General features: G+C 38.7%; 1 protein-coding gene across 1 annotated transcript in view; it reads right to left on the bottom strand.

The window, feature by feature from the left end:
• The window catches only part of Mgam2 (maltase-glucoamylase 2 (putative)), a 102,258-nt gene that overhangs the window by 65,452 nt on the left and 10,229 nt on the right, over window positions 1–26,577 (bottom strand). The window contains exons 4-7 of the mRNA XM_052172841.1: window positions 8,586–8,709; window positions 8,372–8,481; window positions 7,895–8,049; window positions 6,928–7,099 (exon numbers count right to left, since the gene is read on the bottom strand). Coding sequence (XP_052028801.1) covers window positions 6,928–7,099; window positions 7,895–8,049; window positions 8,372–8,481; window positions 8,586–8,709 — 561 coding nt within the window. The remainder of the gene's footprint in view (window positions 1–6,927; window positions 7,100–7,894; window positions 8,050–8,371; window positions 8,482–8,585; window positions 8,710–26,577) is intronic.

The raw sequence follows: 26,577 nt of genomic DNA, 5'->3' as shown, positions 1-26,577 counted from the left end.
AGATGCTGAAGATACCATAGGAACCATTGACTCATTGACAGTCAAAGAAAATGCAAAATGCAAAAAGCTTGTATCCCAGAACATCCAGGAAATCCAGGATACAATGAGAAGACCAAACCTAAGGATTATAGGTATAGATGAGAGTGAAGATTTACAACTGAAAGGGCCAGCAAATATCTTCATCAAAATTATGGAAGAAAACTTTCCCAACTTAAAGAGAGAGATGCCTATGAATATACAAGAAGCCTACAGAATTCCAAACAGACTGGACCTGAGCAGAAACACCTCCTGTCACATAATAACCAAACCCCAAATGCACTAAACAAAGAAAGAATATTAAAGGCAGTAAGAGAAAAAGGCCAAGTAACATATAAAGGAAGACCTATCAGAATCACACCAGACTTCTCACCAGAGACCATGAATGCTAGAAGACCCTGGGCAGATCTCATGCAGACTCAAAGAGAACACAAATGTCAGCCAAGACTACTATACCCAGCAAAACTCTCATTGACCATAGATGGAGAAACCAAGATATTCCATGACAAAACCAAATTTACACAATATCTTTCCACAAACCCAGCTCTGCAAAGAATAATAGGAGGAAAACTCCAATACAAGGAGAGAAGCTACACCCTGGAAAAAGCAAGATAGTTACCTTCCTTCATCAAACCCAAAAGAAGATAACCACTCAAATATAAAAATAACATCAAACATGACAGGAAGTAATAATCACTATTCCTTAATATCTCTTAACATCAATGGACTCAATTCCCCAATAAAAAGACATAGACTAACAGACTGGATAAGGAAACAGGACCCTACATTTTGCTGCATACAGGAGACACACCTCAGTGTCAAAGACAAAAACTACCTTAGAGTAAAAGGCTGGAAGACAATTTTACAAGCCAATGGTCTTGGGAAAGAGCAGGAGTAGCCATTCTAATATCAGATAAAATTGGCTTTCAACCTAAAGTCATCAAAAGAGACACAGAAGGACACTTTTTGATGGTCAAAGGAAAAATACACCAAGAAGAACTTTCAATTCTGAACATCTATGCGCCAAATGCAAGGGCACCCTCATTTGTAAAAGAAACTTTACTAAAGCTCAAAGCACACATTGCACCTAACACAATAATTGTGGGGGACTTCAACACTCCACTCTCCTCAATGGACCGATCAGGAAAACAGAAACTAAACAGGGACACAGTAAAACTAATTGAAGATTTGGACCAATTGGATTTGACTGATATTTATAGAACATTTCATCCTAAAGCAAAAGAATATACCTTTTTCTCAGCACCTCATGGTACCTTCTCCAAAATCAACCATATCATTTGTCACAAGAAAGACCTCAAAATATAAGAAGACCAAATTAATCCCATGCCTCCTATTAGATCACTATGGTTTAAAAATGGTTTTCAATAGCAACAAAAACAACAGAAAGCCCACATACACATGGAGGCTGAACAATACTTTACTCTATGACACCTTGGCCAAAGAAGAAATAAAGAAAGAAATCAGAGACTTTTTAGAATTTAATGAAAATGAAGGCACAACATACCCAAATCTTTGGGACACAATGAAAGCAGTGCTAAGAGGAAAACTCATAACCATGAGTGCCTCCAAAAAGAAAATGGAGAGAACATACACTAGCAGCTTAACGACACACCTGAATGCCCTGGAACAAAAAGAAGCCAATTCACCCAGGAGGAGTAGAAGACAGGAAATCATCAAACTCAGGGCTGAAATCAATGAAGTGGAAACAAAGAGAACCATACAAAGAATTAACTAATCCAGGAGCTGGTTTTTTGAGAAAATCAACAAGATAGATAAACCCTTAGCCAGACTGATCAAAGAGCACAGAGAAAGTATCCAAATTAACAAAATTAGAAGTGAAAAGGGGGATATAGCAACAGAAACTGAGGAAATCCATAAAATCATCAGATCCTACTACAAAAGCCTATACTCAACACAACAGGAGAATCTGGGAGAAATGGACAATTTCCTTGATAGATACCAAATACCAAAATTAAATCAGGACCAAATAGATCATCTAAACAGTCCCATAACCCCTAAAGAAATAGAAGGGGTCATAGAAAGTCTTCCAACCAAAAAAAGCACAGGACCAGATGGTTTCAGTGCAGAATTCTATCAGACCTTCAAAGAAGAGTTAACACCAATACTCTTCAAATTATTCCACAAAATAGAAACAGAAGGAACACTACCCAATTCCTTCTATGAAACCACAATTACACTGATACCAAAACTACACAAAGATCCAACAAAGAAAGAGAACTTCAGACCAATTTCCCTTATGAACATCGATGCAAAAATACTCAATAAAATTCTTGCCAACTGAATCCAAGAACACATAAAAACAATCATCCACCATGATCAAGTAGGCTTTATCCCGGGAATGCAGGGTTGGGTCAATATACGGAAATCCATCAATGCAATCCACTACATAAACAAACTCAAAGAAAAAAAACACATGGTCATTTCAATAGATGCTGAAAAAGCATTTGACAAAATTCAGCATCTTTTCATGCTTAAAGTCTTGGAAAGAATAGGAATTCAAGGCCCATACCTAAACATAGTAAAAGCAATATACAGCAAACCAGACTAGACATGGGTGCCCCCTTTCTCCTTATCTTTTCAATATTGTACTTGAGGTACTAGCTCGGGCAATTAGACAACATAAGGAGGTCAAAGGGATACAAATTTGAAAGCAAGAAGTCAAACTATCATTATTTGCAGATGATATGATAGTCTACCTAAGTGACCCAAAAAACTCCACTAGAGAACTCCTACAGCTGATAAACAACTTCAGCAAAGTGGCAGGTTATAAAATCAACTCAAGCAAATCTAGACTTCCTATATTCAAAGGATAAGAAGGCTGAGAAAGAAATTAGGGAAATGACACCCTTCACAATAGCCTCAAACAGTATAAAGTACTTTGGGGTGACTCTTACCAAACATGTGAAAGATCTGTATGACAAGAACTTCAAGACTCTGAAAAAGGAAATGGAAGAAGACCTCAAAAAATGGAAAAACCTCCCATGCTCATGGATCGGCAGGATTAATTTAGCTAAAATGGCCATTCTGCCAAAAGCAATATACAGATTCAATGCAATACCCATCAAAATTCCAACTCAATTTTTCACAGAGTTAGAAAGAGCAATTCTCAAATTCATCTGGAATAACAAAAATCCCAGGATAGCTAAAACTATTCTCAACAACAAAAGACATTCTGGAGGAATCAGTATCCCTGACCTCAAGCAATACTACTGAAACATATTGTTAAAAACTGCATGGTAGGAGGTCAAAGGGATACAAATTGGAAAGGAAGAAGTCAAACTATCATTATTTGCAGACGACATGATCGTCTACCTAAGTGACCCAAAGAACTCCACTAGAGAGCTCCTACAGCTGATAAACAACTTCAGCAAAGTGGCAGGTTATAAAATCAACTCCAGCAAATCAGTGGCTTTCCTATACTCAAAGGATAAGCAGGCTGAGAAAGAAATTAGGGAAATGACCCCCTTCACAATAGCCTCAAACAGTATAAAGTATCTTGGGGTGACTCTTACCAAACATGTGAAAGATCTGTATGACAAGAACTTCAAGACTCTGAAGAAGGAAATGGAAGAAGACCTCAAAAAATGGGAAAACCTCCCATGCTCATGGATCAGTAGAATCAATATAGTTAAAATGGCCATTTTGCCTAAAGCAATATACAGATTCAATGCAATACCCATCAAAATCCCAACTCAATTCTTCACAGAGTTAGAAAGAGCAATTATCAAATTCATCTGGAACAACAAAAAACCCAGGATAGCTAAAACTATTCTCAGCAACAAAAGAAAATCTGGAGGAATCAGTATCCCTGACCTCAAGCAATACTACAGAGCAATAGTGTTAAAAACTGCATGGTATTGGTACCGTGACAGGCAGGAGGATCAATGGAACAGGATTGAAGATCCAGAAATGAACCCACACACCTATGGCCACTTGATCCTCGACAAAGAGGCTGAAAACATCCAATGGAAAAAAGATAGCCTTTTCAACAAGGGTGCTGGTTCAACTGGAGATCAGCATGCAGAAGAATGCGAATTGATCCATCCTTGTCTCCTTGTACTAAGCTCAACTCCAAATGGATCAAGGACCTCCACATAAAGCCAGACACTCTGAAGCTAATAGAAAAGAAACTGGGGAAGACCCTTGAGGACATCGGTACAGGGAGAAAGTTTCTGAACAGAACACCAATAGCGTATGCTCTAAGAGCAAGAATTGACAAATGGGACCTCATAAAATTACAAAGTTTCTGTAAGGCAAAGGACACCATCAAGAGGACAAATCGGCAACCAACAAATTGGGAAAAGATCTTCACCAATCCTACATCAGATAGAGGGCTAATATCCAATATATATAAAGAACTTAAGAAGTTAGACTCCAGAAAACCAAACAACCCTATTAAAAATGGGGTACAGAGTTAAACAAAGAATTCTCACCTGAAGAACTTTGGATGGCGGAGAAGCATCTTAAAAAATGCTCAACTTCATTAGTCATTAGGGAAATGCAAATCAAAACAACACTAAGATTTCATCTTACACCAGTCAGAATGGCTAAGATTAAAAATTCAGGAGACAGCAGGTGTTGGAGAGGGTGTGGAGAAAGAGGAACACTCCTCCACTGCTGGTGGGGTTGCAAATTGGTACAACCACTCTGGAAATCAGTCTGGCGGTTCCTCAGAAAACTGGGCACCTCACTTCCAGAAGATCCTGCTATACCACTCCTGGGCATATACCCAGAAGACTCCCCACCATGTAATAAAGACACATGTTCTACTATGTTCATAGCAGCCCTATTTATAATTGCCAGATGCTGGAAAGAACCCAGGTATCCCTCAACAGAAGAGTGGATGCAAAAAATGTGGTATATCTACACAATGGAGTACTATTCAGCCATTAGAAACAATGAATTCATGAAATTCTTAGGCAAATGGATGGAGCTAGAGAATATCATACTAAGTGAGGTAACCCAGACTCAAAAGGTGAATCATGGTATGCACTCACTAATAAGTGGATATTAACCTAGAAAACTGGAATACCCAAAACATAATCCACACATCAAATGAGGTACAAGAAGAAAGGAGGAGTGGCCCCTGGTTCTGGAAAGACTCAGTGAAACAGTATTCGGCAAAACCAGAACGGGGAAGTGGGAAGGGGTGGGTGGGAGGACAGGGGAAGAGAAGGGGGCTTACCGGACTCTCGGGGAGTGGGGGGACTAGAAAAGGGAAATCATTTGAAATGTAAATAAATTATATCGAATAAAAAAAAATTAAAAAAAAAAAGAAAAAAAAACTGCATGGTATTGGTACAGTGACAGGCAGGAGGATCAATGGAACAGGATTGAAGATCCAGAAATGAACCCACACACCTATGGCCACTTGATCCTCGACAAAGAGGCTGAAAACATCCAATGGAAAAAAGATAGCCTTTTCAACAAATGGTGCTGGTTCAACTGGAGGTCAGCATGCAGAAGAATTCGAATTGATCCATCCTTGTCTCCTTGTATTAAGCTCAACTCCAAATGGATCAAGGACCTCCACATAAAGCCAGACACTCTGAAGCTAATAGAAAAGAAACTGGGGAAGACCCTTGAGGACATCAGTACAGGGGGGAAAGTTTCTGAACAGATCACCAGTAGCGTATGCTCTAAGATCAAGAATTGACAAATGGGATCTCATAAAATTACAAAGTTTCTGTAAGGCAAAGGACACCATCAAAAGGACAAATCGGCAACCAACAAATTGGAAAAAGATCTTCAGCAACCCTACATCAGATAGAGGGCTAATATCCAATATATATAAAGAACTCAAGAAGTTAGACTCCAGAAAACCAAATAACCCTATTAAAAAAATGGGGTACAGAGTTAAACAAAGAATTTTCACCTGAAGAACTTCAGATGGTAGAGAAGCATCTTAAAAAGTGCTCAACTTCATTAGTCATTAGGGAAATGCAAATCAAAACAACCCTGAGATTTCACCTTATACCAGTCAGAATGGCTAAGATTAAAAATTCAGGAGACAGCAGCTGTTCGCGAGGATGTGGAGAAAGAGGAACACTCCTTCACTGCTGGTGGGGTTGCAAATTGGTACAACCACTCTGGAAATCAGTCTGGCATTTCCACGAAAACTGGGCACCTCACTTCCAGAAGATCCTGCTATACCACTCCTGGGCATATACCCAGAGGATTCCCGAGCATGTAATAAGGATACATGCTCTACTATGTTCATAGCAGCCCTATTTATAATTGCCAGAAGTTGGAAAGAACCCAGGTATCCCTCAACAGAAGAGTGGATGCAAAAAATGTGGTATATATACATAATGGAGTACTATTCAGCCATTAGATACAATGAATTCATGAAATTCTTAGGCAAATGGATGGAGCTGAGAACATCATACTGAGGTAACCCAGACTCAAAAGATGAATCATGGTATGCACTCACTAATAAGTGGATATTAACCTAGAAAACTAGAATACCCAAAACATAATCCACACATCAAATGAGGTACAAGAACGGAGGAGTGGCCCCTTTTTCTGAAAAGACTTGGTGAAGCAGTATAGGGCAAAACCAGAACAGGGAAGTAGGAAGGGGTGGGTGGGAGAACAGGGGGAGGGAAGGGGGCTTATGGGACTTTCGGGGAGTGGGGGGGGCTAGGAAAGGGGAAATCATTTGAAATGTAAATAAAAATATATCAAATAAAAAAAAGAAAAAATAACAAGTATTTCTCAAAACAAATTCATTTAAATTGAGCAAAATAAGACAGAGCTGTATTTTAAATGGTCAGCTACTTTTATAAATGGAGCGTGAGCATTCCTGACTTTGAACCTTGAACCGCAGTGGGGTAGGTATAACCTCACCTCGGTGGGAGCAGTATCTCTGGTGAAGATGGGCCAGGTCTTCCAGCTCATGTTGTGGAGGTATTGCTGATGCACATGTTCCCCAAGTCCATATACATTAGAACTGGGCAGTCGGAAAGAGAGCTGCAGGTATTGCTCGTCAAATTGGAGGGGCCCAATGCCAGTGTCCAACCTGGACAATGAAGTGAAACTAAGTGACACAGATGCTCTCTGACTGCAGAAAACCATGCCTTCCTCCCAACACACATTCAGAGTTGAATGACCTCAGATATTAGCACTAATTATTTTATGTCCCCTCCAGAGGTGTTCCCATTGTTTGTATCACCAATTCTTTGAGTTTAGAGGAGCATCATAATATAGATCTCTATCATCGAAATTTTATGACTGGGGGAAGAACAGAAGTGCAATTTTACATCTCCAGTTACTACTGTGGATGTGAAGTGTTATTAGCACAGCTCCCCCTGTAAAAGTGGTACAGTATACTGCCTTGTAGCACACAGGTGATTGTATACTGGCCAGTACCAGGATTTAATTGACGGTTTTACTGGCATTAGTATTCATATTTTATACCATGCAATTTGTGATGTAAGTAAGCTTAAATTGGCATTGGGTGCTTAAGAGTAATATTCAGAGGCAATGACACTTTGAAATGGTAAACAGTAAAGTTTGTATTTGAGTATGAGTGATAACTCAAAACAACAGAATTCCCTAACCCATAATATATGAGAACCATAAGCATGTCTGCATGTTTCCTAAAAATTGTATGAATGAAACTTAGTAAGTGTATTCACTATAGTTTCATACACTGATTTTACAGTAAAAACAGATTGCCTTTGTTTATTAGACATGGTAAGTAATGTTATATTTTTTTTGATGTTCAAACCCATTTCCAAGTCACCCAGAGCACATCAGGACGTGTGAGCTAGGTCTCTGTATTCAAACATGGGTAGAGTATGGAGTAGCTCACAATACTCTTTGGTTGCTCTTCCTCAGTACTCGAATGCTGAAGGGTTCATTGATGACCTCTATGTCATAGTTCAAACTGGACTTCCCAGCAGTCCCATTCATGAGGTTGATGTTTTCATAGGGGACTTCATACCGTATCCCATTGAAATCAGTGATCTGCAAGAAGAAAAATAGAGAATACAATTCCAAGTATAAGACCATTTCTTGTAGATCTATGGATGGAAAACAGTGCTTTTGTATCAGTGGCAGATAAGAATGCTTCCAAATCTTGGCCCTGTAGATCTTGATTTCTGAGGTGAAATCACAAAATCACATGTGTCAAATGTCAAGAAAAGTAACCTTGCCCATCTCCTCCAGAAATGCTTGCAGAAAGAAATGGAGGATGATTCTGCACATGCACTGTGCTTAGGACAGAGAGAAGGAAGGTAGGGCACCTGCTTTCTCCAGAATTGTAGCCAGTGGTAACTCCTTCACCAACCTTAAAATGAAAACGATTGGATGTCTGGTATTCAGCTGTCAACAAGGCATCAGAAATATCATTTCCAAAAAGAGATGGAGATGACAATTTCTTCAACTTAGCAATTAACCCTAAGGTGAGGGAATGAGAACAATGGACAGTGTTAGCCTGCATTTCACAGCTACCATGGCTGGACCACAAAGAGTGGCTTCCACATGAGGCCAGGCCTGCTCACCTGTGCTTTCATTTTTAAGGATACTGGTGACTTCATAACCCCAGTTCCTAGGGAAGAAGCATGCAGGGACTTTTGGGTCAGCCACTGACTTCCAGCAGCATTTATGCTGCCATCGACAGGCATCCTGTAACAATAGAGCAGAGCTGCAATTACATAAAGAAAGTGTCACTTGCCTGCTAATTTACAACCCATGTTATTCCAAGGAAGACTTGAGATGGGTCATAATAACTAAACTCAATCATTTCTTTATCCTCAGCATACAGTTATCATACAGTATAGCACAATACACATTCTATACTTACCAGATAAGAAAGTGGTAGCACAGATTAAGACTTAGCTTATGTCTCACTAAACTGACTGTTTAGTTGTAAACCAAGACAATCAAATGAGTAATGATGGCATGATGAGTTAAAAGTTCCAGTAGAGTGTTCCTAAAGCAAGGAAAATGCACACACCAGCCATTTCTCCCAGGCTGGTAATTTAGGTGGGATAAAAAAGAATTCTAGGTAGGTGAAAGATAAGTATGCTCTTAAGGCACCAGGGAGAGTTAGACAGAGGTAAGCACCAGAGTGACATTCTGGACAGAGAAAGCAATAGTGCATGGCAGACAGAAAAAAACCACAAAACTACTGTGCTCTTTTGGAAGAGCAATGGGCAAGGTAGGATTAAGAGAAGTTCTTACATCAATTCTAGGGAAGAAATTTAAAAGTAAAAGGAAAATAGGAAAAGGACTTCCACCTTTCATTCTATACACTCTTAGAATGTCTGATTCTTCATTATAAAATGCATCTGGTATAAGTTCTACTGTAAAGATTAAGATGATGGCACAATCTTGATTATTTCTATGTATTCTTGACAAGAGTTTTAGGTGGCAATAATTGGTACAATTGCTACACTTGATCTTAGCCAAAATGCCAAGAAGCAATGGTACAATTGCTATAAAAAGATAGAATGATTTTTATGACTAAAATATTTATGGAGAAAATCCTAGCATTATAACCAAAGACAACCTAGCATTATGACCAGAGGCAACCAGAGGCAACCTAGCATTATAACTGGGGCAGACATTGAGAACCTTGGCTACCTCTGAAACAGAGGAATACAAAACTTCAAAGGTCAGTTTCACTGCTGTAAACTGTGTCAAAGTCTACAGACCTCTATAAAGAACAATCAATACCCAGATAAACACCATCTCTGTGTGTACAATCTGCTCTAACACTTTGTTTCAGTCCCAGAAACCAAAGGTCAAGTCCTGGGACAATTAATTACCAGCTTCAAACTATGTCTCTTTCATCCATCGTTTCCCCATATTGCTTCTCCTGTTTTCCATCTCAGGTCTCATTTCACTAGGACAGGAATTCTAAACTCATGTCTGAACTATTGGACAAAGCTCCTTGCTTTGTTCCCCTATAATACCATACAACCCTAAACCGTGTCCTTAAGTTATCTCCCACATAAATTTATCAAACAGAAAAAGGAATTTAGGAATAGATGGCTGATCAGAAAATCATCGAGGTTATCTCTGTGTGTGACAAGCATTATGGCAACAAAGTCTCTGAGAGATGCCTAAATTCTATTAACAATGTATATAACTTGTTCCAAAAATCAGGAAATCTTGCTTTCGTATTTATTATTTTACCACAATATTTGTTAAGCTTATATACAAAATGGGTTTATGATAGTTTAATTTCTAAAATCTATTGTGGTTATTGGCTTTTGGAAAAATGATCTCAAAATTAACTGATATTTCAAAGAGAAAAATACTGCTTATTTTCTTTGTATGTGCATGAGATGAGAATGAAATGAGATATACATATTTATTTAGTCATAACTTGTGATTTAACATATTATTATTTAGTTGGAACATTATATTACAAAACTCAAAAACTATCTGCATATAATAGACAACTAATAAAAAATTAAGAAAATTTCTGTCTGCAAAATCAATATTCAAAGATAAATTTAAAATCTATACTAATAGTTGAATAGAAACTTTCTATCTAAAAATTATATTTAAATGGATTAAAACATTGTTTTTTTTAAATTACACACACAATATATATAATGCATATACCAAAGAGAAGAAAGATTTAAAGTGGGCACAGGGAGATAGCTAACCTCCCAAGAGTACAGACAGGAGCAGCCTGGGACAGGAACCTTCCATTTTCTGTCTGCATTTGGAGGTGATCCTCTGCCACAGGGTTCCATACCTAAATTGTGCTGGGAGAGAGCAAGCATCCCAGGAGTGTGGACAGGCCTATGAGTGCAGGTACGATCACCACTGCAGCACAGAGGAACCCGCCTGGAACCCTCAGGATGCAGGAACCGAGGGGCAGCCTGGGATGGGAGCCTTCCAGTTTCTATCTGCACCCAGAGCTGATCATGGGCCACAGAGCTACATACACAAATACTGCCAGGACAAAGCTGGTCTCCCAGGAGTGCCTACACACCACCTGCAAGCATAGTAAGACCACCACTCATCTTCAATTTCCTGGCTCATGAGGGACCCTCTTGGAGCCATCAGGACACAGGAACCAAGGATCAGCTGGGGACAGAATACTTCTGGTTTCTGTCTGTACCCCAGAGATGACCCTGTACCACAGCTCTCCATACCTAAATTCCTCCCAAAGAGAACTGGTCTCCCAAAAGTAGACACACAGGCTTGTGGGAGGGACAAGCCACAGTCAGAGACAGAATGCTAACACCAGAGATAAATAGATGGCTAATGGCAAGCACAAGAACAGAAGAAACAGAAACCAAGGGTACATGGCATCATCAGAAACCAGTTCTCTAACCACAGCAAGTCCTGGTTACCCAAACAAATCAGAAAAGCAATACTCTGATTTAAAATCACATCTCATGATGATGATAGAGGACTTTAAGAAGGACACAAATAACTCTCTTAAAGAAATACAAGAGAACACAGGAAAACAGAAAGAAGCCCTCAAAGAGAAAAACAAAAATCCCTTAAGGAATTATAGGAAAACATAACCAAACAGGTGAAGGAATTGAACAAAATGGTCCAGTATCTAAAAAGGAAAATAAAAGCAATAAATAAATCACAAAGGGAGACAATACTAGTGATAGAAAACCTAGGAAAGAGATTAGGAGTCATAGATGCAAGCATCCCCAACAGAATATAAGAGATAAAAGAGAGAATCTCAAGTGCAGAAGATATCATAAAAAACATTGAAACAACAGTCAGAGAAAATGCAAAATACAAAAAGCTCCTAACCCAAAACATCCATCCTGGAAATCCAGGACACAATGAGAAGACTAAACCTAAGGATTATAAGTATAGAAGGGAACAAAGATTTACAACTTAAAGAGACAGTAAATATCATCAACAAAATTATAGAAGAAAACTTCCTTAACCTAAGGAAAGAGATGCCCATGAACATACAAGAAGCCTATAGAACTCCAAATAGATTGGACCAGAAAAGAAAATTCCTCCTTTCACATAATAATCAAAACACCAAATTCACTAAACAAAGAAAGAATATTAAAAGCAGTAAGGGAAAAAGGTCAAGTAACATATAATGGCAGACCTATCAGAATTACACCAGATTTCTCATCAGAGACAATGAAAGCTAGAAGATCCTGGGCAGATCTCTTACAGATCCTAAGAGAACACAAATGCCAGCATAGACTATTATACCCAGCAAACCTCTCAATTACCATAGATGGAGTAACCAAGATATTCTATAACAAAAATAAATTTACACAATAACTTTCCACAAATCCAGCCCTGCAAAGGATGATAGATGAAAAAAAAAAACAAAAACAAACAAACAAAAAAAACAAAAAACACCAAAACAAAGAGGGAAACGACACCCTAGAAAAATTAAGAAAGAAATGATTTTTCAAAAAACCTAAATGATGATAAGCACACAAACATAAAAATAACATCAAAAATAACAGAAAGCTACTATTCCTTACTATTTCTTAAAATCAATGGACTCAATCCCCCCCAAAAAAAGACATAGACTAACAGACTGGATATGTAAACAAGACCCAACATTTTGCTGCATACAGGAAACACATCTCAGTGTCAAAGACAAACACTACCTCAGAGTAAAAGGCTGAAAAACAGTTTTCCAAGCAAATGGTCCCAGGAAACAAATTGGAGTAGCCATTCTAATATCCAATAAAATCGACTTTTTAACCAAAAGTCATCAATAAAGATATGGAAGGACACATTCTACTCATCAAAAGAAAAAGTCTACCAAGAAAAAAAAATCTCAATTCTGAACATCTATGCTCCAAACACAAGGGCACTCACATTCCTAAAAGAAACTTTACTAAAGCTAAAAACACACATTGCTCCTCACACAAAAATTGTGGGGTACATCAACACTACACTCTCATCAATGAATAGATCAGGGAAACACAAAATAAAAAGACAGTGAAACTAACAGAAGATACGGACCAAATGGATTTAACAGACATCTATAGAACATTTCATCCTAAATCAAAAGAATATAACCTCTGCTCAGTAACTCATGGTACCTTCTCCAAAACTGACCATATAATTGGTCACAAAACAGACCTCAACATGTATAAGAAGACTGAAATAATTTCATGCCTCCTCTACAGAATAAGGCTGACTTTCAGTAGCAACAAAAACAACAGAAAGTCCACATACACATAGAAGCTGAACAATGCTCTACTCAATGATAACTTGGTCAAGGAAGAAATAAGAAAGAAAATTAAAGATGTTTTAGAATTTAATGAAAATGGAGCCACCACATACCCAAACTTATGTAGCACACAAAAAGCAGCGCTAAGAGGAAAACTCATAGCTCTGACTGCCTCCAAAAAGAAACTGGAGAGAGCATACAATAGCAGTTTAACAGCACACCTGAAAACTCTACAACAAAAAGAAGCAAATACACCCAAGAAGAGTAGACAGCAAGAAATAATCAAAGTCAGGACTTGAATCAACTAAGTATATACAAAAAGAACTATACAAAGAAACCAAACCAAACCAGGAACTGGTCCTTTGAGAAAATCAAAAAGATAGATAAACTCTTATCCAGACTAACCACACACAGAGGGCACAGAAACAGTATCCAAATTAACAAAATCAGAAATGGAAAGGGAGATATAATAACAGAAAATAATCAGATCTTACTACAAAAGCCTATACTCTACCCAACTGGAAAATTTGGAAGAAATGGACAATTTTCCAGACAGATAACAAACACCAAAGTTAAATCAGGATCAGATAAAACATCTAAACAGTCACATAACTCCTAAGAAATAGAAGCAGTCATTAAAAGTCTGCCAGCCAATAAAAGCACAGGACCAGATGGTTTTAGTGCAGAATCTATCAGACCTTCAAGGAAGACCCAATATCAACACTCTTCAAACTATTCCACAGAATGGAAACAGAAGAAACACTACCCAACTTGTTATATGAATCTATAATTATGCTGATACCAAATCCACACAAAGATTCAACCAAGAAAGAGAAATTCAGACCAATTTCCCTTATGAATATCAATGTAAAAATACTCAATAAATTTCTTGCTAATCAAATCCAAGGACACATCAAAATGATCCTTCACTACAATAAAGTAGACCTCTTTCCAGGGATGCAGGGATGGTTCAATATACAGAAACCCATCAATGTAATCCACTACATAAGCAAACTCAAAGAAAGAAACCACAGGGTCATTTTATTAGATGCTGAAAAAGCATTTGACTAAATTCAACATCCCTTCATGTTAAAAATCTTGGAAAGATCAGGAATTCAAGGCCCATACCTAAACATAGTAAAAGCAGTATACAGCAAAACAGTAGCCAACATCAAGCTAAATGGAAAGAAACTTGAAGCAATCCCACTAAAATCAGGGACTAGGCAAGGCTGCCCTCTCTATCCCTATCTATACAATAAGTACTTGAAGTTAGACAAGAAAAGGAGGTCAAAGGGATCCAAATTGGAAAGGAAGAAGTCAAACTATCACTATTTGCAGATGACATGATAGTATACTGAAGTGACCCAAAAAACTGCACCAGAGAACTCTTAAAGCCGATAAACAACTTCAGCAAAGTGGCTGGATATAAAATTTACTCAAACAAATCCTATACTCAAGGGATAATTTTTTTCTAAGAAAGGAATTAGGGAAACAATATTCTTCACAATAGCCACAAACAATATAAAGTATCTTGGTGTGACTTTAACCAAACAAGTGAAAGATCTGTATGACAAGAACTTCAAGTCTCTGAAGAAAGAAATCGAAAAAGACCTCAGAAGATGGAAAGATAGCCCATGCTCATGGATTGACAGGATTAATATAGTAAAAATGGTCATCCTGCCAAAAGCAATCTACAGATTCAACCTAATCCCCATCAAAATTCCAAATCAATTCTTCATAGGGTTAGAAAAAGCAATTCTCAAATTCATCTGAAATAACAAAAACCCTGGATAGTAAAATCTATTCTCAACAATAATAGAACTTCTGGGGGAATCACCATCACTGACCTCAAGCTGTATTACAGAGCAATAGTAATTAAAAAAAAAACTGCATAGTATTGGTACAAAGACAACGAGGAAGATCAATGGAATAGAATTAAAGACCTGGAAATGAATCCACACACCTATGTTCACTTGATCGTTGACAAAGTAGCTAAATCCATCCAGTGGAAAAAAGATAGCCTTTCCAACAAATGGTGCTGGTTCAAGTGGCAGTTAGCATGCAGAAGGATGCAAATCGATGCATTCTTTTTTTAAATGTATTTAAATTTTAATTTATTTACATTTCAAGTGTTATCCTCTTATCTGGTTTCCCCCTTTCCCAGAACCCCCTATCCCATCTCCCTTCCTCTTGTTTCTTTCTCTTTTTTTATTTCTTTTTTTTTCTTCTTTTTAATTCAATATATTTTTTATTTACATTTCAAATGATTTCCCCCTTTCTGGACCCCCACTCCCCAAAAGTCCCATAAGCCCTCTTCCCTCCCCCTGTTCTCCCATCCACCCCTTCCCACTTCCCTGTTCTGGTTTTGCCCTATACTGCTACACTGAGTCTTTCCAGAACCAGGGGACACTCCTCCATTCTTCTTGTACATCATTTAATGTGTGGATTATGTTTGGGTATTCCAATTTTCTAGGCTAATACCACTTATTTTTGAGTGCATACCATGAGTGATCTTTTGAGACTGGGTTACTTCACTTAGTATGATGTTCTCCAGCTCCATCCATTTGCCTAAGAATTTCATTAATTCATTGTTTCTAATGGCTGAATAGTACTCCATTGTGTATATATACCACATTTTTGCATCCATCATATGCCTTAAATCAATCCATTCTTATCTCCTTGTACAAAGCTCAAGTTCGAGTGGATCAAGAACCTCCATAATGCAGCATTATAGGGGATTACCAAATCAGAGAAGTGGAGGGGCTTGATTGGAGAACAGGCAGAGGGAAGAGGGCTTATGAGACTTATGGGGAGGGGGGAACCGGGAAAGGGGAAATCATTTGGAATATAAACAAAGAATATAGAAAAATTTTAAAAAAGAACCACTATATAAAACCAGATACACTGAAACTTATAGAAAAGAAAGTGGGAAAGAGCCTTAAGTACATGGGCACAGGAAAATTTCCTGAATATAACACCAACAGCTTATGCTCTAAGATCAAGAACTGACAAATGGGACCTCATAAAATAGCAAATCTTCTGTAAGGCAAAGGACACTATCAATAGGACAAAACAGAAACCAACAGATTGGGGAAAAGATCTTTACCAACCCTATATCCAATACAGGGCTAATATCCAATATATGCAAAGAACTCAATAAGTTATACTCCAGAGAACCTAGTAACCCTATCTAAAAATGGGGTACAGAACAAATTCTCAACTGAGGATTACCAAATGGCAGTGAAGCACCTAAAGAAATGTTCAACATGCATAGTCATCAGGGAAATGCAAATCAAAACAACCCTGAGATTCCACCTCACACCAGTCAAAATGGCTAAGATCAAAAACTCAGGTGACAGCAGGTACTGGCTAGGATGTGAAGAAAGAAGAACATTCCTCCACTGCTGGGAATTTGCAAGCTGGTACAACCATTCTGGAAATTAGTTTGGCAGTTCCTCAGAAAATTGGACATAGTACTACTGGACAACCCAGCTATACCACTCCTGGGCATATACCCAGAAGATTCTCCAATATGTAATAAGGACACATACGCCACTATGTTCATAGCAGCCTTATTTATAATAGCCGGGAGCTGGAGAGAACCCAGATCTCCCTCAACAGAGGAATGGATATGGCAAATGTGATACATTTACACAATGGAATACTACTCAGCTACTAAAAACAATAAATTTATGGAATTCTTACACAAATGGATGGAACTAGAAAATATCATTCTGAGTGAGGTAACCCAATCACAAATGAATACTCGTGGTCCGTACTCACTGATAAGTAGAATCTTCGAATACCCAAGATACAATTCACAGACCAAATGAAGCTCAAGGAAAAGAAGACCAAAGTATGGATACTTTGGTCCTTCTTAGAAGGGGGAACAAACTACCCATGGGAGGAGATACAAAGTGTGGACCAAAGACTGAAGGAAAGACCATCCAGAGACTGACCCACATGGGGATCCATCCCAGATATGGTCACCAAACCCAGAAATTAATGTGGATGCCAACAAGTGCTTGCTGACAGGGGCCTGATATAGCTGTCTCCTGAGAGGCTCTGCCAGTACCTGACAAATACAGAGGTGTATGTTCTCAGCCAATCATTGGACTGAGCACAAGGTCCCCAATGGAGGAGCTAGACAAAGGACTGAAGGAGCTAAAGGAGCTTGCAGCCCCATAGGAGGAACAACAATAGGAACCAACCAATACACCTGGGGTTTCCAGGTACTAAACCACCAACCACAGAGTACACATGGAATGACACATGTCTCCAGATGACTATGTAGTAGAGGACTGCCATGTTGGACATTAAAGGGAGGAAAGGCCCTTGGTCCTGAGAAGACTCAATGCCCCAGTATAGGGGAATGGTAAGACAAGGAAGTGGGAGTAGGTGGGTTGTTGAGCAGGGGGAGGGGTGATGGGATAGTGTGTTTACAGAGGGAAAACCAGGAAAGGGGATAACATTTGAAATGTAAATACAGAAAATAACTAATGAAAAAGTTAAAAAGGAAAGATTTTAAGGACTTACAGGACCTATTCCAGAGGTGTTGTAACTACAGCAGTATAAAAAAACAAAACAGCCATTTAAAAATCAGATACCAGAAGTAAATTCACACTTATAAAATATCTTTCTGTTAAGGCACCATAGCAATTCTGAAATAAAAGACCATTTCTCACATTTTATACTGGTTTCAGAGGGTAGGAGTTGTTGTAGTATCAGAGTGGTGCCCAATCTGACTCCACAGAAAGGGGAATTAAAACAACACTTGGTGGTTTCAGTAAAAGCTGTAGACTCAGGGAGTAGACCAGCTATGAAGCAGGTAACTTCCACAGACATGCCAGGCATTCTATAACCCACAAAGTGTGGCAGAGCAAGTTGCTGGCCTGGATTTGGGACCAGATGGGAACCAGTGTACCGGCTACAGGGTCACAAGGAGCTCTACATCTCTCAAAGCAGTAAAGAGCCAGGCAGGGGTCCTGAGCTGACCAGGACAATCCCTTAAACTGTCAGAGGAAAACCCTGGCCCTAAATACCAAGTACACAGAAGAATGTAATGCTTCAGTCCTACTAGAACTTGGTCTTCTCCTGAACACTGTAAATTCCTCCACTGAAAGAAGACTGGAGACTTACAATTAATAAGAAAAGAAGCTTTCATAAAATTCATGCTACATGGTATGTACTCACATACAATTCAATATTAGCCATAGAATACAGGATACCCTTGGTACAGTCCACAGATCCAAAGAAGCTAAACTAGAAGGAATGTACAAGTGAGGGTGCTTGAATCTTACTTAGAAGGAGGAATAAGATACACAGATGGAGGGATAGAACTGGAATGGCACAGGAATGGGGAGGGGAATGGAGGGTTCAGAATCAAGTGTGAGGAAGAACACAAGAGATGGCCATGAGAATGAATAGAAATTTGCAACTGATGTGGGTGAGGAGGTAGCAGGCACCTCCAGGAAGAGACGGGAGCTGGGATAAGGGAGGCACATAAGAATCAATGGAGGTGATCTTAGCTGTGACTCACGACATTGGGGATATGGAATCTGAAGAGGTTACCTGCTGTAGCCAGGCAGAAGGAACCCCAGTGGAGCAATAAAGACACCAACCCACCCACAAAACTTTCAAACCAAATTTAATCTCTCTCCAAAAAAAAAATGCAGGCTTGGGGTATAGAGCAGAAATTGAGGGAATGGTCAACCAATAACTGGCCCAACGTGAGACCCATCCCATAGGCAAGCAGTGATCCCTGACACTGTTAATGATATTCTGTTATGCTTGCAAACAGGAGCCTAGCATGGCTGTTCTCTGAGAAGCTCCACCCAGCAGCTGACTCAGACCCACTCAGACAGCCAAACTATGGATGGAGCCTGAGGACTCTTATGGAAGAATAAGAGGAAGGATTGTGGGACGTTCAATGGCATAGAAATTCTACAGAAAGACCAGCAAAGTCAACTAATCTGGACCCATGGGACTCTCAGAGACTGAACCACCAAAAAACATACATGGGCTGGATCTAGGCCACCCCACACATATGTAGCAGATGTGGCAGACTGGTCTTAATATGGGTCTCGAACAACTTGAGCAGGGTCTATCCCAAAAGCTATTGCTTGTACATAAAATATGTTCTTCTAGTTAGGTTTCCCTTGTCTGGCCTCAATGGGAGAAGAAGCAGCTAGCCTCATATAGACTTGAAGTGTAGGGTTGAGGGATACCCAGGGGACCTCCATCTGCTCAAAGGAGAAAGAGATGGGGAAGGAAAAACTGTGGAAGGGTGTGACTGGGAGTGGGGTAGTGAGCAGAATGTAGAGTGAATAAGTAAAACATAAAATAAAATAGCAAATATTAAACTTCTGAATAAATAAAACCCTTTATTTCTCATCAAAAAATCCATGCAAAGATAGGGTGTCTAAACATCACCCCTTTTGTGACTGCTTCTAGAAGAACGACAAAGTACAACAGAACACATGGATGAATGACAAATAAATATTAAAGCAAAGCAGAATCAGCAGCCATTTTCTGAGAATATAACTATAATTAATATCTGAAAGGAAACATTTGCTAAAAGCTTTTGGAAAACTGATAGGAAGTTTAAGCTGACCACCAATTATATAAATAGTAATTATAATTTAAGTTAAAGGTAAGGCATATAAATTTATCATTAGTAAGAAAAATCATAATCAAAATAAGTGACAAATACAAAGAATTGCATTTGCAATTAAAAATTAAGATATGAAATACCCAGAAAGAACTTTACATACAATAGAACTTTAAATAAGACATATATGAAGAACAACACAAAAAATGTATTACATAGAAGAGAAGCTTTCTATTTTTTATATCAGTCTGGTGGTTCCTCAGAAAACTGGGCACGTCACTTCTGGAGGATCCTGCTATACCACTACTGGGCATATACCCAGAGGATTCCCAAGCAGGTAATAAGGATACGTGTTCCACTATGTTCATAGCAGCCCTATTTATAATAGCCAGAACCTCAACAGAAGAACAGATGCAAAAAATGTGGTATATATAAATAGTGCAGTACTATTCAGCCATTAGAAACAATGCATTCATGAAATTCTTAGACAAATGGATGGAGCTGGAGAACATCATACTAAGTGAGGTAACCCAGTCTCAAAAGATTAATCATGGTATGCACTCACTGATAAGTGGATATTAGCCTAGAAAACTGGAATACCCAAAACATAATCCACACATCAAATGATGTACGAGAAGAACGGAGGAGTGGCTTGGTTCTGGAAAGACTCAGTGTAGCAGTATAGGGCAAAACCAGAACAGGAAGTGGGAAGGGGTGGATGGGAGAACAGAGGGAGGGAAGAGGGCTTATGGGACTTTCGGAGAATGGGGGTCCAGAAAAGGGGAAATCATTTGAAATGTAAATAAAAAATATATCGAATTTAAAAAAAGAAAATATACTGATATACTGAGGTGTCAACTCATTTTTTTAATTTATTCGATCATTTCAAATCATTTCAAATGATTTCCCCTTTTCTGGCTCCCCACTCCTCGAAAGTCCCATAAGCCCTCTTCCCTCCCCTATTCCCCCATCCAGCCCTTCCCACTTTCTTGTTCTGGTATATCCCCCTAGCTGCACTAAGTCTTTCCAGAACCAGGGGCCACTCCTCCATTCCTCTTGGACATCATTTAATATGTGGGTTATGTCTTGGGTATTCCAAGTTTCTAAGCTAATATCCACTTATCACTGAGTGCATACCATGACTGATCTTTTGAGACTGGGTTACCTCCCTTAGTATGATGTTCTCCAGCTCCATCCATTTGTCTAAGAATTTCATGAATTCATTGTTTCTAATGGCTGAATAGTACTCCATTGTGCATATATACCACAGTTTTTGATCCATCCCTCCGTTGAGAGACACCTGGGTTCTTTCCAGCTTCTGGCTATTACAAATAGGGCTGCTATGAACATAGTGGAGCATGTGTCCTTATTGCATGCCAGGGAATCCTCTAGGTATATGCCCAGGAGTGGTATAGCAGGGTCCTCTGGAAGTGTCATACCCAGATTTCTGAGGAACTGCCAGACTGATTTCCAAAGTGGTTGTACCATCTAGCAATCCCACCAGCAGTGGAGGAATGTTCCTCTTTCTTCACATCCTCGCCAACACCTGCTGTCTCCTGAGTTTTTAACCTTAGCCATTCTGACTGGTGTGAGGTGAAATCTCAGCGCTGTTTTGATTTGCATTTCCCTAATGACTAATGATGTTGAACATTTCTTAAGTGCTTCTCAGTCATCCGAAGTTCTTCATGTGAAAATTCTTTGTTTAGCTCCGTACCCCACTTTTTAATAGGGTTATTTGGTTCTCTGTGGTCTACCTTCTTGAGTTCTTTGTATATATTAGATATTAGCCCTCTGTCGGATTTAGGGTTGGTGAAGATCCTTTCCCAATCTGTTGGTTGACATTTTGTCCTTTTGACAGTGTCCTTTGCCTTACAGAAACTTTGTAATTTTATGAGGTCCCATTTGTAAATTCTTTTTTTTCATTGCAGCCTTATTTATTTATTTATTTATTTATTTATTTATTTATTTTTTCCCCGAAAGTCACATAAGCCCCCTTCCCTCCCCCTATTCTCCCGTCCACCCCTTCCCACTTCCCTGTTCTGGTTTTTTGAATTTCCTCAGTTTCTGTTGTTATTCCCCCTTTTCATTTCTATTTTTTTTTATTCGATATATTTTTTATTTACATTTCAAATGATTTCCCCTTTTCTAGCACCCCACTCCCCAAAAGTCCCGTAAGCCCCCTTCTCTCCCCGTCCTCCCACCCACCCCTTCCCACTTCCCCGTTCTGGTTTTGCCACCATTTGTAAATTCTTGATCTTAGAGCATAAGCTATTGGTGTTCTGTTCAGGTCCCCTGTGCCCATGTCCTCAAAGGTCTTCCCCAGTTTCTTTTCTATTAGTTTCAGTGTGTCAGGTTTTATGTGGAGGTCCTTGATCCACTTGGAGTTGAGCTTAATACAAGGAAATAAGAATGGATCAATTCCCATTCTTCTGCATGCTGACCTCCAATTTAATCAGCATCATTTGTTGAAAAGGCTATTTTTTTCCACTGCATGTTTTCAGCTCCTTTGTTGAAGATCAAGTAACCATAGGTGTGTGGGCTCATTTCTGGGTCTTCAAACCTAGTCCATTGATCCACTTGCCTGACATTGTACCAATACCATGCAGTTTCTCTCACTATTGCTCTGTAGTAATGTTTGAGGTCTGGGATACTGATTCCCCCAGAAGCTTTTTTACTGTTGAGAATAGTTTTAGCTATCCTGGGTTTTTTGTTATTCCAGATGAATTTGAGAATTGCTCTTTCTAATTCTATGAAGAACTGAGTTGTGATTTTGATGGGGATTGCATTGAATCTGTAGATTGCTTTTGGCAAGATGGTCATTTTAACTATATTAATCCTGCAAATCCATGAACAAGGAAGATTTTTCCATTTTCTGAAGGCTTCTTTGATTTCCTTCTTCAGAGATCTGAAGTTCTTGTCATATAAGTCTTTCACTTGTTTGGATAGAGTCATTCCAAGATACTTTATGCTGTTTGTGGCTATTGTGAAGGGTGTCATTTCCTTAATTTCTTTCTCAGTCTGCTTATCCTTTGAGTATAGAATGGCTACTAATTTGCTTGAGTTGATTTTGTAACCAGCCACTTTGCTGAAGTTGTTTGTCAGCTGTAGGAGTTCTCTGGTAGAGTTCTTTGGGTCACTTAAGTATACTATCATATCATCTGCAAATAGTGGCAGTTTGAATTCTTCCTTTCCAATTTGTATCCCTTTGACCTCCTTATATTGTCTAATTGCTCTAGCTAGGACTTCAAGAACTATATTGAAAAGATATGGAGAGAGGGGGCAGCCTTGTCTAGTCCCTGATTTTAGTGAGATTGCTTCAAGTTTCCATTTAGTTTGATGTTGGCTACCAGTTTGCTGTATATTGCTTTTAGTTTAGATATGGGCCTTAAATTCCTGTTTTCCCAAGACTTTTAGCATGAAAGAATGCTGAATTTTGTCAAATGCTTTCTCACCATCTAATGAAATGATCGTGTGGTTTTTTTTCTTTGACTTTGTTTATGTAGTGGATTGTATTGATGGATTTCCGTATATTGAACCATCCCTGCATCCCTGGGATGAAGCCTACTTGATCATGGTGGATGATTGTTTTGATGTGTTTTTGGATTCGGTGGGCAAAAATTTTATTTATTTTTGCATCGATATTCATAAGGAATATTGGCCTGAAATTCTCTTTCTTTGTTGGATCTTTGTGGGGTTTTGGTAGCAGTGTAATTGTGGCTTCGTAGAAGGAGTTGGGTAGTGTTCCTTCTGTTTCTATTTGGTGAAATAGTTTGAAGAGTATTGGTGTTAGTTTTCTTGAAGGTCTGATAGAATTCTGCACTAAAACCATCTGGTCCTGTGCTGTTTTGGGTTGAAAGGCTTTCTATGACCCCTTCTATTTCTTTAGGGGTTATGGCTCTGTTTAGATGTTCTATTTGATCCTGATTTAATTTTGGTATTTGCTATCTGTCTAAGAAATTGTCCATTTCCTACAGATTCTCCAGTTGTGTTGAGTACAGACTTTTGTAGTAGGATCTGATAATTTTTTTAATTTCCTCAGTTTCTGTTGTTATATCTCCCTTTTCATTTATAATTTTGTTAATTTGAATACTGTCCCTTTGGTTAGTTTGGCTAAGGGTTTATTTTCAGGTGTGTCATTAAGCTGCTAGTGTATGCTATCTCCATTTTCTTTTTGGAGGCACTCAGGGCTATGAGTTTTCTTCTTAGCACTGCTTTCATTGTGTCCCATAAATTTGGGTATTTTGTGCCTTCATTTTCATTAAATTCTAAAAAGTCTTTGATTTCTTTCTTTATTTCTTCCTTGACCAAGATATTATTGAGTAGAGTATTGTTCAGTTTCCATGTGTATGTGGGCTTTCTGTTGTTTTTGTTGTTATTAAAGACCACTTTTACTCCATACTGACCTGATAGGAGGCTTGGGATTATTTCAATATTCTTATGTTTGTTGAGGTCTGTCTTGTGACTAACTATATGATCAATTTTGGAGAAGCTACCATGAGGTGCAAAGAAAAAGGTATATTCTTTTGCTTTGGGATGAAAAGTTCTATATATATCTGTTAAATCCAATTGGTCCAAAGCTTCAATTAGTTTCACTGTCTCCCTGTTTAGTTTCTGTTTTCCTGATCTGTCCATTGAGGAGAGTGGGGTGTTAAAGTCACCCGCAATTATTGTGTTAGGTGCATTGCGTGCTTTGAGCTTTAGTAAAGATTCTTTTATGAATGAGGGTGCCCTTGCATTAGGAGCGTAGATGTACAGGATTGAGAGTTCTTCTTGGTGGATTTTTCCTTTGACTAGCAAGAAGTGTCCTTCCGTGTCTCTTTTGATGACATTAGGTTGAAAGTCAATTTTATCTGATATTAGAATGGCAACTCCAGCTTGTTTCCTGAGACCATTTGCTTGTAGAATTATCTTCCAGCCTTTTACTCTAAGGTAGTGTTTGTGTTTGACACTGAGGTGTGTTTCCTGTATGCAGCAAAATGTATGTCTTTTTATTGGGGAATTGAGTCCATTGATGTTAAGAGATATTAAGGAGTAGTGATTATTGCTTCCTATCACTTTTGATGTTAATTTTATATTTGAGTGGTTATCTTCCTTTGGGTTTGATGAAAGAAGTTTATTATCCTGTTTTTTCCAGGGTATAGTTTCCCTCGTTGTAATGGTATTATGCTTTGTAGGGCTGGGTTTGTGTAAAGATATTGTGTAAATTTGGTTTTGTCATGGAATATCTTGGTTTCTCCATCTATGGTGATTGAGAGTTTCACTGGGTATAGTAATCTTGGCTGGTATTTGTGTTCTCTTAGAGTCTGCATGAGATCTGCCCAGGATCTTCTAACTTTCATGGTCTCTAGTGAGAAATCTGGTATAATTCTGATAGGTCTTCCTTTATATGTTACTTGGCCTTTTTCTCTTACTGCCTTTAATATTCTTTCTTTGTTTAGTACATTTGGGGTTTTGATTATTATGTGACGGGAGGTAGTTCTATTCTGGTCCAGTCTGTTTGGAGTTCTGTAGGTTTCTTGTATATTCATGGGCATCTCTCTCTTTAGGTTAGGGAAGTTTTCTTCCATAGTTTTGTTCAAGATATTTGCTGGCCCTTTAAGTTGTAAATCTTCACTCTCATCAATGTCTATATTCCTTAAATTTGCCTTTCTCATTGTGTCCTGGATTTCCTGGAGGTTTTGGGTTACAAGCTTTTTGCATTTTGCATTTTCTTTGACTGTTGAGTCCATGGTTTCTATGGTATCTTTGGCATCTGAGATTCTTTCTTCTATCCCTTGTATTCTATTGTTGATATTTGCATCTAAGACCCCTGATTTTTTCACAAGGTTTTCTATCTCCAAAGTTGTCTCCCTTTGCGATTTCTTAGTAGTTTCTACTTCTGTTTTTAGATCCTGTTTTTAAATGTTTTTGCTCAGTTCCTTCACTTGCATGTTTGTGTTTTCCTGTAATTCTTTGAGAGATTTTTGTGTTTCCTCTTTCATGACTTCTGCCTGTTGATCAAAATTCTCCTGTATTTCTTTAAGTGATTTTTGCATTTCCTCCTTATTGGCTACTATCTTTTGACCCATATTCTCCTGAATTTCTTTAAGTGATTTTTGTGTTTCCATTGTAAGGGCTTTTAGCTTTTGATCATTTTTCTTCTGAATTTCTTTAAGAGATTTATTTATGTCCTTCGTGTGTTTCTCTAACAACATCATGACCAGTGATTTTTAAATCCAACTCTTGTTTTTCTGGTGTGTTGGGGTATCCAGGACTTGCTGTTGTTGGAGAATTCCATTCATATGCTGCCATAATGCCTTGGTTTCTGTTAGTAATGCTCCTATTTTTGCCTTTAGCCATCTAGTTCTCACTGGTGTTAGATGGTCTTATTGTCACTGGCTGGTGCTTCAACCTCCTGTGGACCTTTAAGGCTATTTCCATGACACTGGATGCCTGGGTTTCCTCTGGCCCAGACTGCTGATGTGCTGCCTTCCTCTTTTGTGCCGTTGGAGCCCTGCTGAGCCTTGCCCCCCATGCAATGTTATAATTGTGATGTCTCAGTGAACCAGGTGCTCCCTGACTGCTCTGTCATGGAGTGAAGGTAGCAGTGGAGAGTCATTCCCTCTGCTGATCCCCATGTAGGACACAGGCCCCAAGACAGGCCGGCTGGCAGATGAACTGCCTATGTGCTCAGGTCCTGGGCACAGGCAGACCCCTGGTGGTTTGAGCCCCCAGAGATCTTAAACTCAGTGTATCTCAGTAC

The sequence above is a fragment of the Apodemus sylvaticus genome, chromosome 2 (assembly GCF_947179515.1).
Source record: "Apodemus sylvaticus chromosome 2, mApoSyl1.1, whole genome shotgun sequence".
NCBI lineage: Eukaryota > Metazoa > Chordata > Mammalia > Rodentia > Muridae > Apodemus > Apodemus sylvaticus.
This window is presented reverse-complemented; position numbering and strand designations above follow the sequence as displayed.